At 41.3% G+C, this 15,320-nt stretch overlaps 1 protein-coding gene and 1 long non-coding RNA gene across 5 annotated transcripts in view; one reads left to right on the top strand and one right to left on the bottom strand.

Moving 5' to 3' along the window:
• The window catches only part of LOC106505733 (uncharacterized), a 34,700-nt gene that overhangs the window by 8,053 nt on the left and 11,327 nt on the right, over positions 1 to 15,320 (top strand). The window contains exon 4 of one of the 3 annotated variants that reach the window (XR_014824236.1): positions 672 to 3,538. This is a non-coding gene — a long non-coding RNA (uncharacterized LOC106505733). Of the gene's footprint in view, positions 1 to 671; positions 3,539 to 8,455; positions 10,360 to 15,320 lie in introns of those variants that run through there. The other 2 variants (XR_014824238.1, XR_014824237.1) reach the window with 2 other exon arrangements.
• Positions 1 to 15,320, bottom strand: part of RARRES1 (retinoic acid receptor responder 1) — a 44,878-nt gene that overhangs the window by 2,527 nt on the left and 27,031 nt on the right. Inside the window, exons 2-4 of one of the 2 annotated variants that reach the window (XM_003358645.4) lie at positions 12,899 to 12,961; positions 10,153 to 10,336; positions 6,633 to 6,769 (exon numbers count right to left, since the gene is read on the bottom strand). In XM_003358645.4, the coding sequence (XP_003358693.2) occupies positions 6,633 to 6,769; positions 10,153 to 10,336; positions 12,899 to 12,961 (384 nt within the window). The remainder of the gene's footprint in view (positions 1 to 6,632; positions 6,770 to 10,152; positions 10,337 to 12,898; positions 12,962 to 15,320) is intronic. The other variant, XR_014824234.1, reaches the window with a different exon arrangement.

A 15,320-nucleotide genomic window follows, 5' to 3' on the forward strand; every position in this document is an offset into this window, starting at 1 on the left:
GGAGGTTCCCAGGCTAGGGGTCGAATCAGAACTGTAGCTGCTGGCCTACACCTCAGCCACAGCAATGTGGGATCCAAGCCACGTCTGCGACCTACGCCACAGCTCAAAGCAACGCCGGATCCTTAACCCACTGAGCGAGGTCAGGGATTGAACCTATGTCCTCATGGGTATTAGGTTTGTTAACTGCTGAGCCACGATGGGAACTCCCCTTCTACCATTTAATTAAGACCTTCCTTGGAGTTCCCTGGTGGCCTAGTGGTTAAAGATCTGGCATTGTCAGCTGTGGCTCAGGTTCCGTCACTGGCTTGGGAACTTCTACAAGCCACGGGTGTGCAACAGCAAATAATAAGACCTTCTTCAGAAGTTCCCATGGCGGTGAAGTGGTAACAAATTCAACTAGTATCCATGAGGACATGGGTTCGATCTCTGGCCTTGCTCAGTGGCAAGGATCTAGTATTGCTGTGAGCTGTGAGTAGGTCACAGACATGGCTCAGATACCGTGTTGCTGTGGTTGTGGTATAGCCTGGTGGCTACATCTCCAAGTCAACCCTAGCTTGGAACTTCCATGTGCTGTGGGTGCCACCCTAAAAAAAAAAAAAAAAAAAGACCTTTCTCAATTAAGTTATTGAAACACCTTACACTTCTGTTTTTATAAATTCTTTCTCTTCCAGGAGGAAGCACCCTTAAACCATCAAAAAGCAGGGCTTATTAAAGAACTGCAGCCCAGACATTGCCACCCCGGCCTGGTAAAGTATCCAGGGTGCACTGCCACACAAGTAAAGCTCTGCCAGGAAGCCATCATTTTCTTTTCTTTTTTTATGACTGCACCCATGGCATATGGAAGTTCCTGGGCCAAGGACTGAATGAATCCAAGCTGCAGCTCAGGCAATGCCGGATCCTTTTAATATTCAGAAATAATCTCCTTGGTTTATGTTCAAATCATCACAAATGTCAAATCCTTGTAGTCCAAATTGATGATTTACTGTCACATTTTCTGGTGACCCAGCACTTTAATCTCTCTAGAGACAGACTGAAAGGTTTACTTACCAGTGGACCCACTTACTGCTACTGTTCCCCACCCCACCCCCCAATAAAAGAGAATGATCCCTAGCAGAACCAGGGTGGTTTTAATGGAGAATAAGTAGGCTTAGGTGATTAATATATGCTAGAAAAAGGAGATTTTTTTTTTTTTTTTTTAGGGTATCGTTGATTTACAAGGTTGTGTTAGTTTCTGGTAAACAGAAAAGTGATTCTGTTTTGTGTGTGTTTGTACATATTCTTTTTCAAGTTGTTCTCCATTATGGAGAACAATTTATAGGATATTTATATAGTTCCTGTGCTATACAATAATAGGATGCTGTTCCAGGGGATTAGGGATTAATGTCCATCATTTTATATATAGTAGTTTGTACCTGCTAATCCCAAATTCCTAATTTATCCCTCCCCATCCCCTTTTGCCTTTGGTAGCCATGTTTTCTATGTCTATGAATCTGTTTCCTAAGTAAGTTCATTTATGCCATATATTAGATTCCACATATAAGTGATATCATATGATTTTTGTCTTTCTGACTTCACTTAGTATGATAATCTCTAGGTCTGTTCATGTTGCTGCAAATGGCATTATTTCTTTCATTTTGTAGATGAGTAATATTCCACTGTATATATGTACCATATCTTTATCCATTCCTCTGTTGATGGACATTTAGGTTGTTTCCATTCTTGGCGATTGTAAATAGTGCTGCAGTGAGCACTGCGGTGTGTTACCTCAAATTAAGGTTTTCTCTGGATATAAGCCCAGGAGTGGGATTGCTGGGACATACGGTAGTTCTATTTTTAGTCTTTTAAGGAATCTCCATCCTGTTCTCCATAGTCGTTGTACCAGTATACATTCCCACCAACAGTGTAGGAGGGTTTTCTTTTCTCTACACCCTCTCTGGCATTTGTCATTTGTAGACATTTTAATTTTGTTGGAGTATAGTTGATGATGATATGTTAGTTTCAGATATACAGTAAAATAAATCAGTTATACATATCTCCATTCCTTTTCAGATTCTTTTCCCATATAGGTTATTACACAGTATTGAATAGATTACCCTGTACTAAACAGTAGGTCCTTGCTATGTCTGTAGACTTTATTGATGGCCATTCTGACTAGTGTGAGGAGGTACCTCATTGTAGTTTTAATTTGCTTTTCTCTAATAATTAGTGATGTTGAGTATCTTTTCATGTGCCTATTAGCTATCTGTATGTCATCTTTGGAAAAATGTCTATTTAGCTCTTCTACCCAGTTTTTGATTTTTTTTTGTTGTTGTTGTTACGGAGCTATATTAGCTGTTCATATCTTTTGGAAATTAATCCTTTGTTGGTTCTATCATTTGCAAATATTTTCTCCCAGTCTGCCAGGTGTGCTTTCATTTTATTTATGGTTTGCTTTGCTGTGCAAAAGCTTCTAAGTTTGTTTGGGTCCCATTTAAAATTTTTTGCTTTTATTTCGTTGCCTTGGGAGCTAACTGACCTAAAGAACATTGCTACAATTTATGTCAGAGAATGTTTTGCTTTTATGGTGTCATACCTTATTTGAGTCAAAAGTAGATTTCTTAGTAGAATAAATAAGGTTGATGTTTTTTGTAATGAACCATTGGCCAATGGAGGCTTCTAGTTAGAGTGAAGACTTGGGCTGACTGACAGTGACATGCTGCAGGTTAGGTAGTTCTGGTGCTGCCAGTATCTGGTACTGACAAGAGTTGGAACAATACTCAGTTTTACTTTTCTCAATTTATATTAGACTCTATAGAGTCTAAAGGTGTCAGGAAAGTACTTTTTTTTTCCTAGGCAGCAAATATCTCCCCTGCCCTTTGGCTTAGCCCTCATGGTCTGGGAACGACATCTGTTCTTCACTTAAGGAGTAGCTTCCAGTAAGATGCATCTAATATATTTGTATTTCAATCCTTTCTTAGCCCACTCTTCTCTCAGGCTATGTTAATTTGGGGCTAGAGTTTATAAGGCTGCACTTCTGTACACAGTTGGATTAAAAGGCGAGTTTAACCCTGAGTATAGACGAGGTAATTCCCACTGAGAAAACTTTTGGGAAAACTGTAATCCCTTTTGTTTCCTGCACTACCTTGGGCCATGGGGCATCTCCAGTCACTCCCTGCTTCTGCGTCTTGGCTTTGTCACCCCCACTGTCCTGCTCCTAGGCTCCAGGGAAAGTACCTAGACTTCCTGATCTTAGTGACTTTTTAAGAATTGTTGCTTTGTTGCTTCTTTTTCTGAAAGATCACAAGAATCTTTAATGGCCACCAAATAGCAGAATTTGAAAATCTATGTGGATATGTGCAGTCTTTTCTTTAAGAGAACTCTAATCTGAAATGCATATCAACCTTAAACCAAATTTCCCAATTGATTTAGTATTTAGATTTATGTTAGTTTCAAGGGCTTCAGTCAGCTTGTTAATCCTCATTTTGTATCCCTACAAGAAGTGATTTGCCTTGGTTGACCCAGCAAGTTAGTTGCATATTTAATTATTATTTATCTAAAACCCAAACCCCATAGGGTGAAAAAAAAAATTTTGAAACTCCTACTCAGTGACCATTCATTTTTTTTTTCCCCCTCGGTCTTTTTAGGGCCACACCTGTGGCATATGGAGGTGCCCAGGCTAGGGGCTGAATCAGAGCTGTAGCTGCTGGCCTATATCACAGCTCACAGCAATGCCAGATCCTTAACCCATTCATCAAGGCCAGGGATCGCACCTGCATCCTCATGGATGCTAGTCAGATTTGTTTCCGCTGAGTTCTGACAGGAACTCCCCATCAGTAACCATTCTTTCCAGGCATTTTTGTTTTATTAACTCTACAATTACATCTGTCCTCACTTTCCCACTTGCAGGTTAGTTGAGATATTAACAGACAGTTAATGTACACCAAAGACTGGCTTAGAATGAACAGGGAATGGGGCTGCTGTTTCTGAACCAGAGTATGTGCTGGTGGTGACATTGGTGACGCACCATGTACAAATGCCAAAGAATGGAAAACACTGACATTAAGGCTCTATTTTTTTCTCTTTTGTCTCTGTTGCTCTATTCCTATTGAGTTTTCATCTGACCTTTGTTAAAATTAGTACTGTTTTCTTGACACCATTTTCTATACTAACCAAAAAAAAGTTCCCTTAACTTCTCAGGTAAGGTTAAAAAAAACCTTTTGTTGAGGATATGATTGTCTTGATAGATGAGAGAAACTTATCTAGGAAAAGAATTAGTGCTGCATTCTGTATCCAGTCACAGGGTCATTTCTATTAAAAGTACTCTATAAGGAGAAAGAAGTGTGTTCATCTCAATAAGAAAAGAAAAAACTACACTTCAGACATTTGTCTGCTTTACAAGTGGCCTTAGGAAGGCACACCAAGCTCTTACCAGCATTAATAATGTTGACTGGATGCTGAGCAAATCCTTGTACTCAGAAGATACTCACTGATAGCCATCCACCCTGAATCCACTGCTTCCCCCCATCCATGAAAACTATTTTTAGAAATGTGTACTTATGGTTGGCTCGGCTTGCCTCTCTGAGATTAGTTGATATTGTACACTCTGGAAATGCCTCTCTTTCTAAATCACACTTCCTGACGAAAACCCCAGCTCAGCTTCCTTCATGTCCACACTCACGCAGCCGAGAGTGACTGGCCCTCCTCTAAATTCATGACCAGAGACCTTCAGGGGCCTGCACTGCTGTGTGATGCTCAAGGCACTTGTTTCATCCTTGCTTTCAGCTGGTGACTTTGCCTCATTTTTTCACTGAACAGACAGACACAGCCAGAACAGAATTTCCACAAGCTCCTACCATAATGCCTACCCTCCCACCAACATCTGGGCCACACTAGTCTGCCTTCCAGGTGAACTCTCTGTGCCCTTGTCCAAGGTCATCTCCTGTGTAGATCTCACCATCTATCTCCTCAAACATATTAACTCCAAGTCTTCCTTCTCTTTCCTTCAGGTCCTACCCTGCCCTTCTCTAGTGGATATTTTCTTTCTTTTTTTGGCCACGCCCAAGGCATATGGAAGTTCCCAGGCACAGAGATCAAAGCTGTGCCACATCGGTGACCAGAGCCACTGCAGTGACAGTGCTGCATCCCACTGCACCACAAGGGAACTCCATCTACTAGGTTTAACATGCTATTAAATCTCTCAACCTAAAAATAGCACAGCAAACCCTCTTTCGACCATGTGCTTACCCATCATCCTCCATCCCCCAGCCCCTCCCTTCCCTTTACTCCCCTTTAAAGCTAAATTCCTTAAAGGACATAGCATGTCCACTTCCTCTCCCATTCTTTCCTGAATCTCCTCCAATCAGGTTTTTGCCCACGCTGTGCCAGTGAGACAGCTCTTAATAAGCTCTCTGTTGACTTCAAGCTGCCTAAATCAAATGGTTGATTCCTAGTCCTCATCTTCCTTGACTTTCCTGGAAGTGAGTCAGTCCTCATCCTTAAAACACTCTCTTTCTCATATCTCCAACCTCTAAAGTTAAAAGTGTTCCAGGACTCAACCCTTACATAACTTTTCTCTGTCTACACTCATTCTCTGATCTCATCCATTCTTGTGGCTTTAAGAACCACCTATGTGGTGATGACTCCAGCCCAGACCTCTGCCCTGAACGTCAGACTCTTATGTCCAGATGACTACAAATTCTCTACTTGGTTATAGAATTTCGACTGCCCCAAATCAAGCTAATTTCTACCCAGGTCTGTTCCTCAGCAGTCTTCTCCAATCAGTAATGACAACTAGCCTCCTAGCTAATTAGGCCAAAATCCTAAGACTCATCCTTGACTTTTCTTACTCTCTTATGTATCCATACCCAACCCATCAGCGACTGCTATTGGTCTGACTCCAAAATGTACCCAGAATCCAAACTCTCCTCACCACCCCCACTGCTGCCATCCTGGTCCTTGCCTAGATGACTGCAATACTGTACTGGTCTCCCTGCTTTTACCCATGTCTACGGTCTGTTCTCAACACAGCAGCCAAAGTGATTCTGTTGTAAGTCATTCTCTGCTAACAACCCTCTACTGAGTAAAAGATGAGGTCCTTCTAATGGCCTTCCAGGTTCCCATCTCCTGGCACACTCCCCTTGCTCACTCTCACTGCTAGAGTGAGCACATTATCCTTACTGGTGTTTTTCCAACCCATCAGCCACCTTGCTGCCTCATTTCCCTCTGCCTGAAACCCTTGCTTCTGGAGGTGTGGCTCATCTTTACTTCCTTTAGGCCTCTGTTCCCATGTAACCTCTGCTCAAATTAGAGGGGCCTCACTTTAGGCAATGGAAGTAGTAATCTATCAATACTCTACACTCCCTTTTCCCTCCTTTATTCTTCTCCATAGCTTTCACTACCATTGGATACTTATTTCCTTGTTTATCAGTTTACTGTTTTGTTTTCTCTCATCAGAATTAGTCTCTATAAGGGCAGCTATATTGTTTTTTGTTCACTGCTCAGTCCCTAAAGCAATACCTGCTATTCAGATTTTTATTGAGTGAATGAAATGCAATTAAAAATTGCCACAAAACTAAAAATTCTTAGTTTAGTGTAAGAACGTGCATTGGCTGTATGTGTCTCTTGTGGTAAAAATTAATTTCAGTTTTTCTTACCCACTGTTTCACACTGCTGAGCTGTGACACGTAGTAGTGTAAAAACTGTGTTGTCTTTTCCCACATCACGTAAGAGCTGCCCAGAAAAGCTAAATCCCAGATGGGTCTCAGAGAGGGATCAATGTGTCCATGACTGTCTAAGGGCACAAAAAAGCACATTTGTATTAATGCATTTTTAGGACAAAATTTTAGAAGTTTAATGACATAGGACTGTTTCTACATTATATCTGTTTCTACATTATATGGAGATTTACATGCTTCAACTTGCACTGCTAAGTAAAGCTACTATCAAGGGCTATTTGCTGTACTATATAAATGCAAAGGAAGAGCTATAATGATACTCAAAGTTAATCTAAAAATCTTGTTAGTTAAGAAGCATTTTTTAATTAGATTGAAACTCTGTCACTTCCACATTACCTTCTGGTTTGGCTCTACAGTCAAGGGTGATGATCTCTGCAAAATCCTCTAATGTCTTTGTCCTTCTCTGATCATTGGCATTAAAGCTAATCAAAGCATCAGCAGCATTTCTTTTTTGAACACATGAAGAAATCAAGTGGGTTTTTCCTGGGGCACTGTTTTTGTAATGCCATCTTTAATTCAGCAAACGTTTATTTTTAAAATCTGCTTAATATCATATACTGCTAAAGGTAGGGATACAGTGGCTAATAAATTACCTTTTGTGATTTTTAAGAACTCAAATTTTAACAGGTTATTAATGTATTAGATAACTGTTCATGGACCATCATTTATGTGATTTGGTGGAGATAGTCTATATTAAAGCCCAAAAGAGTATAATATATGAGGAATACTAATAGCTTATTAGGAAATGAATCCTTCTTGGTAAAGTAATCTTTAGCATAAATTCTGGGAGTTCCTGCTGTGGCACAGTGGGTTAAGCACCTGAGTGCTTAACCCACCTGAGTGCAGTGGCTCAGGTTGCTGCAGAGGCATAGGTTCTATCCCTGGCCTAGTACAGAGGGTTGAAAGGATTCAGCATAGGTTGCAGCTGCAGCTCAGATTCAGTCCCTGGCCTGGGAATTTCCATGTGCCACAAATGTGGCCGTAACAAATAAATAAATGTATAAATTCTGCTCTGCATTGGTAGAACTTGGCTTGGCCAGTTTATAATGGCAGCCATTGATGGGGTGGGTACTGTGAGAGATAAAAAGATGGGCCCTACCCTGCACTTGCTGACTGTAGAAATTCAGCACACACCCTCCTTAAAGGAGGGAGTATCAGAGAGCTGAGGTGGCACAGGGGAGGGGGAGGTTGAGAAAAGCCTCACAGAGATGAGATTGGAGCTGAGCCTTGAATTCCTGTCATGTATATGGGCGGTAGGAGTGAGAGAGAGTGACAGACTTTCTTTATCTTACAGTGCCACTATGACTAACTGGTGAGATCGAAACAAATTAGCACAAAAGAAAAATCAGTTATACAAAACACAGTGACTAATGAGGACAATACGAACTGTAAATGCCAATAGCACTGCTACAGAGTCAGGACGTTAGCTGGTTTTTCATGGTCTCAGTCTTTCCCTTTATATGTAGTGTATTTGGGCTCACCTATAGGAACTTTATGAATTCATTAGAAAAGGTAAAATTTTTACTCAGAACAAAAACCAGACAGCTACTTTTTTAGGGGAAAAACAGTGCAGAGCAAGCATATCCTAAAATGGATAGCTCTTCTCAATTACCAACTGTAGAGAAAACTGCCCAACAGTCCAGTACCTGGGTTGATTAAATACTGAATAAGACCTGCTAAGATTTGAACTGGCTACTCCAACTTAGGTTGTTTTTTCTTTTTTGTTTTCTTTTTTACTGCAGCACATGGAAGTGCCCGGGCTAAGGGTTGAATCAGAGCTGAGGCTGCAGCCTATGCCACAGCAACACAAGATCTGAGCCTCATCTGCAACCTACACTGCAGCTTACGGCAATGCTGCATCCTCAACTCACTGAGCGAAACCAGGGATCAAACCCCACATCTTCACAGAGACAACATTGAGTCTTTAACCTGCTGAGCCCCAATGGGAACCCCTCCAATGTAAGTTTTGATTCACTTTAAAAACCAAACCTTTTCAGTTTTAAATAGATAATTTTATATATACAGGCCATAGATAGCACCATTAACTGTCTCTGCTGAATTTACAGTGATGAGAGCATTTGTAGATTTTGTTTATGAAAAGGTGCCTTCTATTAAAAAATTCTTTTGAAGCTTCATGGTAGCCACATTAAGTTAGATTGTTATAGAATGAGCCTTGTCAGCATATAGGACTCAACATAACCCAGTTAACCTGCACTATTAAAAAGTGTCCAAAATCTAGTGATCTTTGGGGGTATAGCTCAGTCATGGAGCATCTGACTGGAAAATCTAGTGATCCTGTGGCAAAAATTCAAAGAAAAGGTCTGATACAATTTCTAAAATTAGTGTTTTAAGAAAAATATATAAAACCCTACTTCCCCAGCTAAGGAAGAGACCAGTCCCTAAATAACTGTAAATTTTAAGTCAGTGCCCCATTTATTTCAGGCAGTTAAATAGAAACAAATTCTACTACAATGTAAGATTCTGAATTGTTCCTCATAAAATCCGAGCTATCAAAGAATTATAATGAAAATGAGCCAAGCTCCTGAATTTCAGAAATGCAAGGAGCTCTATCCCACCTCCAGGGTTTGCAGATCACTTAGTCTCCATAATAGATGGGACCCAGATACACTCAGGAATGGAGTCCAGGCCAGCATGGGTCTGTCACAATCTCCGGGCAAATGCGTGAACTTGGGGTGGGGGAGAGCACTGTCATGGACCGATGTCAAGCTTAATACCCAAGTGCAAGTCCAGAGATGACTTTTGTGGTTTTGGAAATTGGATTTGCCAGTAAGTGCCGAGTCTCAGCTGCTGCCCACACACCCTGCTGAGTGCCAGAACAAATGGGCTCTGCTTCACTTCAGCTGAGTCACTTGGGAGGCAGGGCTCATTTCTTATAAGAGACGGCACCACTGCCCATTAGCTCTGGACCTAAAATGAGATCATCTTGACTCCACCGCAGCCTCCCAGCCAGGCCCCAAACAGTGGGGCTCGACTGGCCCTGGTGCAGGAGGCCGTGGTGGGCACAGTGGGGGCTCTGGATGGGGACTCGTCACCTGAAGTTCCCAAAGCTATCACCAGAAACCTCTAGAAACATCTCATCTTCTGGACTCGACCTGAAAACTGCACCCCTATCTGTGGGTCCTGTTGCAAAGACCTCTCTCTACCTCGCCCTTGGGGTCCAGCTTCTGCCCTGCTCCTCATCTGGGATGGGAAGTGGGCAGATTAAAGGGGCACAGATAGTTTTTGGTGGAGTCACTATATCATACTAAAGGAGGAGAGGAAAAGGATCCTTCTGAGTTTTGTCTTAATAACAAGGTATCACATTCCATAGCTGAATTAAAGTGCAACTTGGGGGATAAATTTTGAAATGATCATTCTTTTTAAGATTTAGTAATGACATGTATTCCTGAATATAGAAATTTCAAGTATTGGTTCATACCAGGTATGCTGACTACATCCAAGGGGGTGTTAAGTTGCTTCATGTGCCTGTAGAGCTGATAATCCTCTTCTTGTCTTTTCTTCCTCTCAAGGAGCTGAGTACAAGTTACATTAACAGCCGGTCTGGGTTTCTCATTCCTGAAAAATACTTGAGCAGAACATTTCCCCAGACGTGCCTTACCTTCCTGAAATAAAGATTCTGGAATTAGAATGGTTCCTTATCATTCCCCAGCCACCCCCGTATACAACACACACAAGACTGGGGAGTTTCTTGTACACGGCAGGAAGGCGTGGCACTGATCGGTGGTGGTCTTTGCTTTGCAGAAAGTGACTTTTGTGCTCACAGCTAAACATAACCATCTTCATTCTATGCTGTCATTTAAGCTCCTTTCTAACTTCCTAAATATCTTTTTTTATATATAAATATATATTTTTTTTCCCACTGTTCAGCATGGGGACCAAGTTACATATACATGTATACATACTTTTTCCTCCCATTGTTATGTTGCATATAAGTATCTAGACATAGTTCTCAAAAGCTCCTGCTTTCTGATGGTGCCCTTATGAAAGAATGCTGGGCCTTTTCCAAAGAAATACCATTGACATCTGTGAGTGCTGCTTAGCTCAAACCTCTAGGATATGAGTTCTTTCTTCTCTCCTGTGCACCAACATAATGCTTAGCTGGTCCTCAAGCTTGCAGACTTGAACCTAAAGGAAGCTGGTTTCCATGAACACAAATGACAGTATCTTCATGCTGCCCAGTGAATTCAGTCCTCTTATTCCAAATCTCTGGATTAAGACTGAAGTTTAAAGAGGAACCTACTCCATGTCTCATAGCTAGTAAGTGGTAAGCCAGGGCCTGAGCTGTGTCTGTGTGATGCCAGGGCCCTGGCTCTGTGAGAACTCCATCTCTCTACTCTGATATCTAATCCAAAAGAAGTAGCAGCATAGATCCCCCAAATGGGACTGGTTCCTCCAAAGGGTTCAACCAAGGTATACTGGTTTGCACTCATATTTAAATGTGGGTGCACTGAGTGTTCTGGGATCACCCTTACTTATTTTCCAATGCACAGGCATATAGAGCTGGGTAGCTGGATGCTTTGAGTAGACATCAAGTATACGACTCATTCTCCACCCTTTTAAGTCACTGATTCCTTAACCCAACAATAAAAGCCAGGGAACCACTTCCCAGAAAAATGCATCCACTGGACCTAGATCTGAGGAAGTTCAAGGCCCCACTCAAAAGCCATTCATGTGGGCCCATAGTTAAAAACCGTTACGACATGGTTGGTTGAGCGGTTGAGTTATTTTCCCTTTTACAGTCATTTAAACTGGGTGGAATCCCAGTAAAAACAACAACCAAAAATAAGCTTAGGCAAAGCCCACAAAGAAACAAACTAATCAAACTTGGACCTGCTTAATAAGCCCCTTCCTAGAACTAACTTGAAAAATTGAAATAGTCATTCCAGTGTGCTGCTTTTCCTCTGGTGAGTGCTCGTTTAAATGAGAGGGCATTTCATTTGTGCATTAAAATCTTAATTATGGTTGCAACATAAGAAAAAGGTGAAGGGAGTGCTAGGGGAAGAGGCTTATCAAAGGCAGAAGACCAGGCTGGAATGCAGGTTCCTTTGATGTCAAAACTGTTTCCAGGGAAGGGAAAAGGAAATGAGTACTGTCCCTTTTTGTTTTTCTTTCCCTTTCCTCCCCCCAAGCAGCTCCAGAGAATCAAGGCAGTTGCCTTAAGATGAAAGAACTCTTCTCACACCCTGAAATGGGACATTTCAGTCAGCTTGCCATGCCCTTCAGAAAAACATCATTGGTCAAAAAAATCTAGTAATTGTTTTCCCTTTAGCTTTAATCTAACACTTCTGTTTGCAACAGAGAAATCAAAGGAAACTTCCTTATGATTTAAGAAAATGTTAATTCTTTGGTTAATTAGCAAAGTCAGAATACTGTTGTCTTGTTAGAACTTGTTCCTGAGTACTGGTAAGCTTTCTTCCAGAAGCATCAGCTGGAGGAGTGATGCCTTATCCTTGAAGCTCTTCTTCCCTGAGACACCTTAATGCCAGGTGCTGCCTGCTCATTCACAGGAGGGGTTTTGACTCAGTGCCACACACAGGGCTTTAGCCTGGTCCCCCCACCCAGGTGTCAGCTATTGCCTCTCAGCTTGGCCCAGCACTTGGAAGTTCATCAGGCTCTAATTTCTATAGGAGTCCCCTGTTTACTCCCTTCTTGAGAACATGGAAAGGAACCTAGGCAAACCATGGCCTGCTGGGTCACATTGTAGAGTCTGAATATGCCTGCGGCATCCGTGGTTGCTCTCTGTTAAAGAACGCCTCTGTGCGTGGACGCTCCTGGAACTGGCCTCCTGTTCTACCAGCCTGCTAACAAGAAATGTCACCAGCTGACAGGAAAAGAGCAGCTTGCCATTTGAGAGTGAGTCACTTCAAGGATTCTGAGCTGCTAGGGAGGGGCACAGGGCGCCAAAGGGGGTGTGAAGCACCCTCCACAGTGGCAGAGGAAGGAGAGGACCATGACTGTGTGGACAGTTTTTAAAAGCATCCCTGTATAAAGCCATGAAGTTACTCTGCCTAGCTCTGGTCTTCAATTCTTGAGAACAAATAGAAAACAAAGCAAGAAAAAAAAGCAACAACAAACCTCCAAGTCACTATATGTTAAAGTTCTCACTTTAAAAAAAATTCATACGAATTGTTAACAGGGACACTTCACGAATCATGGCAACTTACCTCTGTGTTGTAGAGCTCTGCTGTAAACACCAAGTCAACTTTACGTTCCTTCCTTTGATTAATCTGAAACACAGGGAATATCAGCTTCATGGAGGTTCCATTAACATCTCCATTTCCAAGACTATTCTCTTGGGATAACATGACATGCAAATGGCAGGTGTAGCATTTATACCTCAGTAAAATTGGTGATTTTTTTTTTTTTTTTTTTTTTTAACAAGGAGAAAAGACCTCAAATTTTGGTCTGATCAAGCCACACTGCTTGCTGATGAGCCCAGCACCCAGCACAGGGCATGGAGAGGCGCTGACAGGTTGAGGAAGAAAAGAAGGAACTCACTCCACACTTCTGCTTGCTGTTCCCACAAAGCCAACTTCCAGCCTTAGTACCCATTTCCCCTTCTCACCCTTCCTCTTTGTGCATGGCCCCTCCTGCACAAGGATAACTTGTGAATTTGCGATGCACCCATATTTGTATATACAGAAATTGGTTGCATTTCTTTACACTAAATGAATTAGTAGAAGGGGAATGTAAAAAGCAATACCTTTTAAAATCACACCAGAGAACAAGAAACCTAGGAATAAACCCAAACAAGTAGGTGAAAGACCTATATGCTAAGAACTATAAAACCTGACTAAAGGAAATTAAAGGGGAAAGAAATGGAAAGTTCCCATACTCCTGGGTTGGAAGAATTAATTTTGTTAAAATTGCCATATTACCCAAAGCAATCTACAGATTTAATGAAATCCCTATCAAATTACGCATGACATTTTGCACAGAACTAGAACAAATAATCCAAAAATTTATATGCAACCATAGAAGACCCAGATGCTATAGCAATCCTGAGGAAAAATAAAACAGGAGGCATAATCCTTCCAGACTTCAGATAATACTACAAAGCTACAGTAATCAAAACTGTAGTACTGGCCCAAAAACAGACATGTGGATCAATGGAACAGAATAGAAAGTCAAGAAATAAATCTGCACACCTATAGTGAATCTTCAACAAACGAGGCAAGAATAGAAAATGGGGAAAAGATGGTCTCTTAAGCAAGTGTTGCTGAGAAAACTGGACAGCTGCATGTAAATCAGTGAAATTATAACACATACAACATGCACAAAAATAAAGTTAAAATGGCTTAAAGACTTAAATATAAAACAAGACAACATACAACTCCTAGAAGAGATCATAGGCAAAACATTCTCTGACATAAAATCATACCAGTATTTTCTTAGGTCAGTTACCCAAGGCAATAGAAATAAAACCAATGGGGCCTAATGAAACTTAAAACAGTTTTGCACAGAAAAAGAAGCTATAAAGAAGAAAAAGACAATATACAGAATGGGAGAAAATATTTGTAAAGGATGTGACCAACAAGGTTTAATATCCAAAATAAAAAACAACATATACAACTCAACAACAAAAGACAACCCAACTGAAAAATGAGGAGAAGACCTAAACAGACATTTCTTCAAAGAAGACATACAGATGGCCAACATGCATAGATAGGGAAAGATGCTCAACATTGTTAATTATTAGAGAAATGCAAATCAAAACTACAGTGAGGTACCACCTGACAATAGAATGGCCATCATTTAAAAATCTACAAATAACAAGTGCTAGAGATGATGTAGAGAAAAGGGAACCCTCCTACAATGTTGGTGGGAATGTAAGTTGGTACGGTCATTGTGGAAAATAGTGTGAAGCTTCCTCAGAAAACTAAAAATAGAATTTCCATAAGATCCAACAATCCCACTTCTGCACATATATATGAGCAAAACTATATTTCAGAAAGATACATGTACCCCAGTGTTCACAGCAGCACTATTCACAACAGCCAAGGCATGGAAACGAGCCAAATGTCCAATGACAGATGAATCGATTAAGATGTGGTACAGGGTTCCCATCATGGCGCAGCAGAAATCTGACTAGGAACCGTGAGGTTGCAGGTTCGATCCCTGGCCTCACTCAGTGGGTTAAGGATCCAGCGTTGCTGTGAGCTGTAGTGTAGGTCACAGACGTGGCTCGGATCTGGCATTGCTTTGGCTGTGGTGTAGGCTGGCAGCAACAGCTCTGATTAGACCCCTAGCCTGGGAACCTCCATATGCAGCAGGTGCGGCCCTAAAAAGCAAAAATAAGTAAGATGTGGTACATAAATACAATGGAATACTACTCAGCCATAAAAAAGAATGAAATAATGCCATTTGCAGCAATCGGGATAGACCTAGAGATTATCTAAGTGAAGCCAGAAAGAGACAAATACCATATGATATCACTTATATGTGGAGTCTAAAATATGACATAGGGAGTTTCCATTGTGGCTCAATGGTAACAAATCCAACTAGGATCCGTGAGGATGCATGTTTGATCCCTGGCCTCATTCAGTGGGTTAAGGATCTAGTGTTGCCATGAGCTGTGGTGTAGGT

This window comes from Sus scrofa, chromosome 13 (assembly GCF_054392235.1).
Source record: "Sus scrofa isolate SSC_HxYL_T2T_F1_AM1 chromosome 13, Sscrofa_HxYL_maternal_Yorkshire_Landrace_v2.0, whole genome shotgun sequence".
NCBI classification, from domain to species: Eukaryota; Metazoa; Chordata; class Mammalia; order Artiodactyla; family Suidae; genus Sus; species Sus scrofa.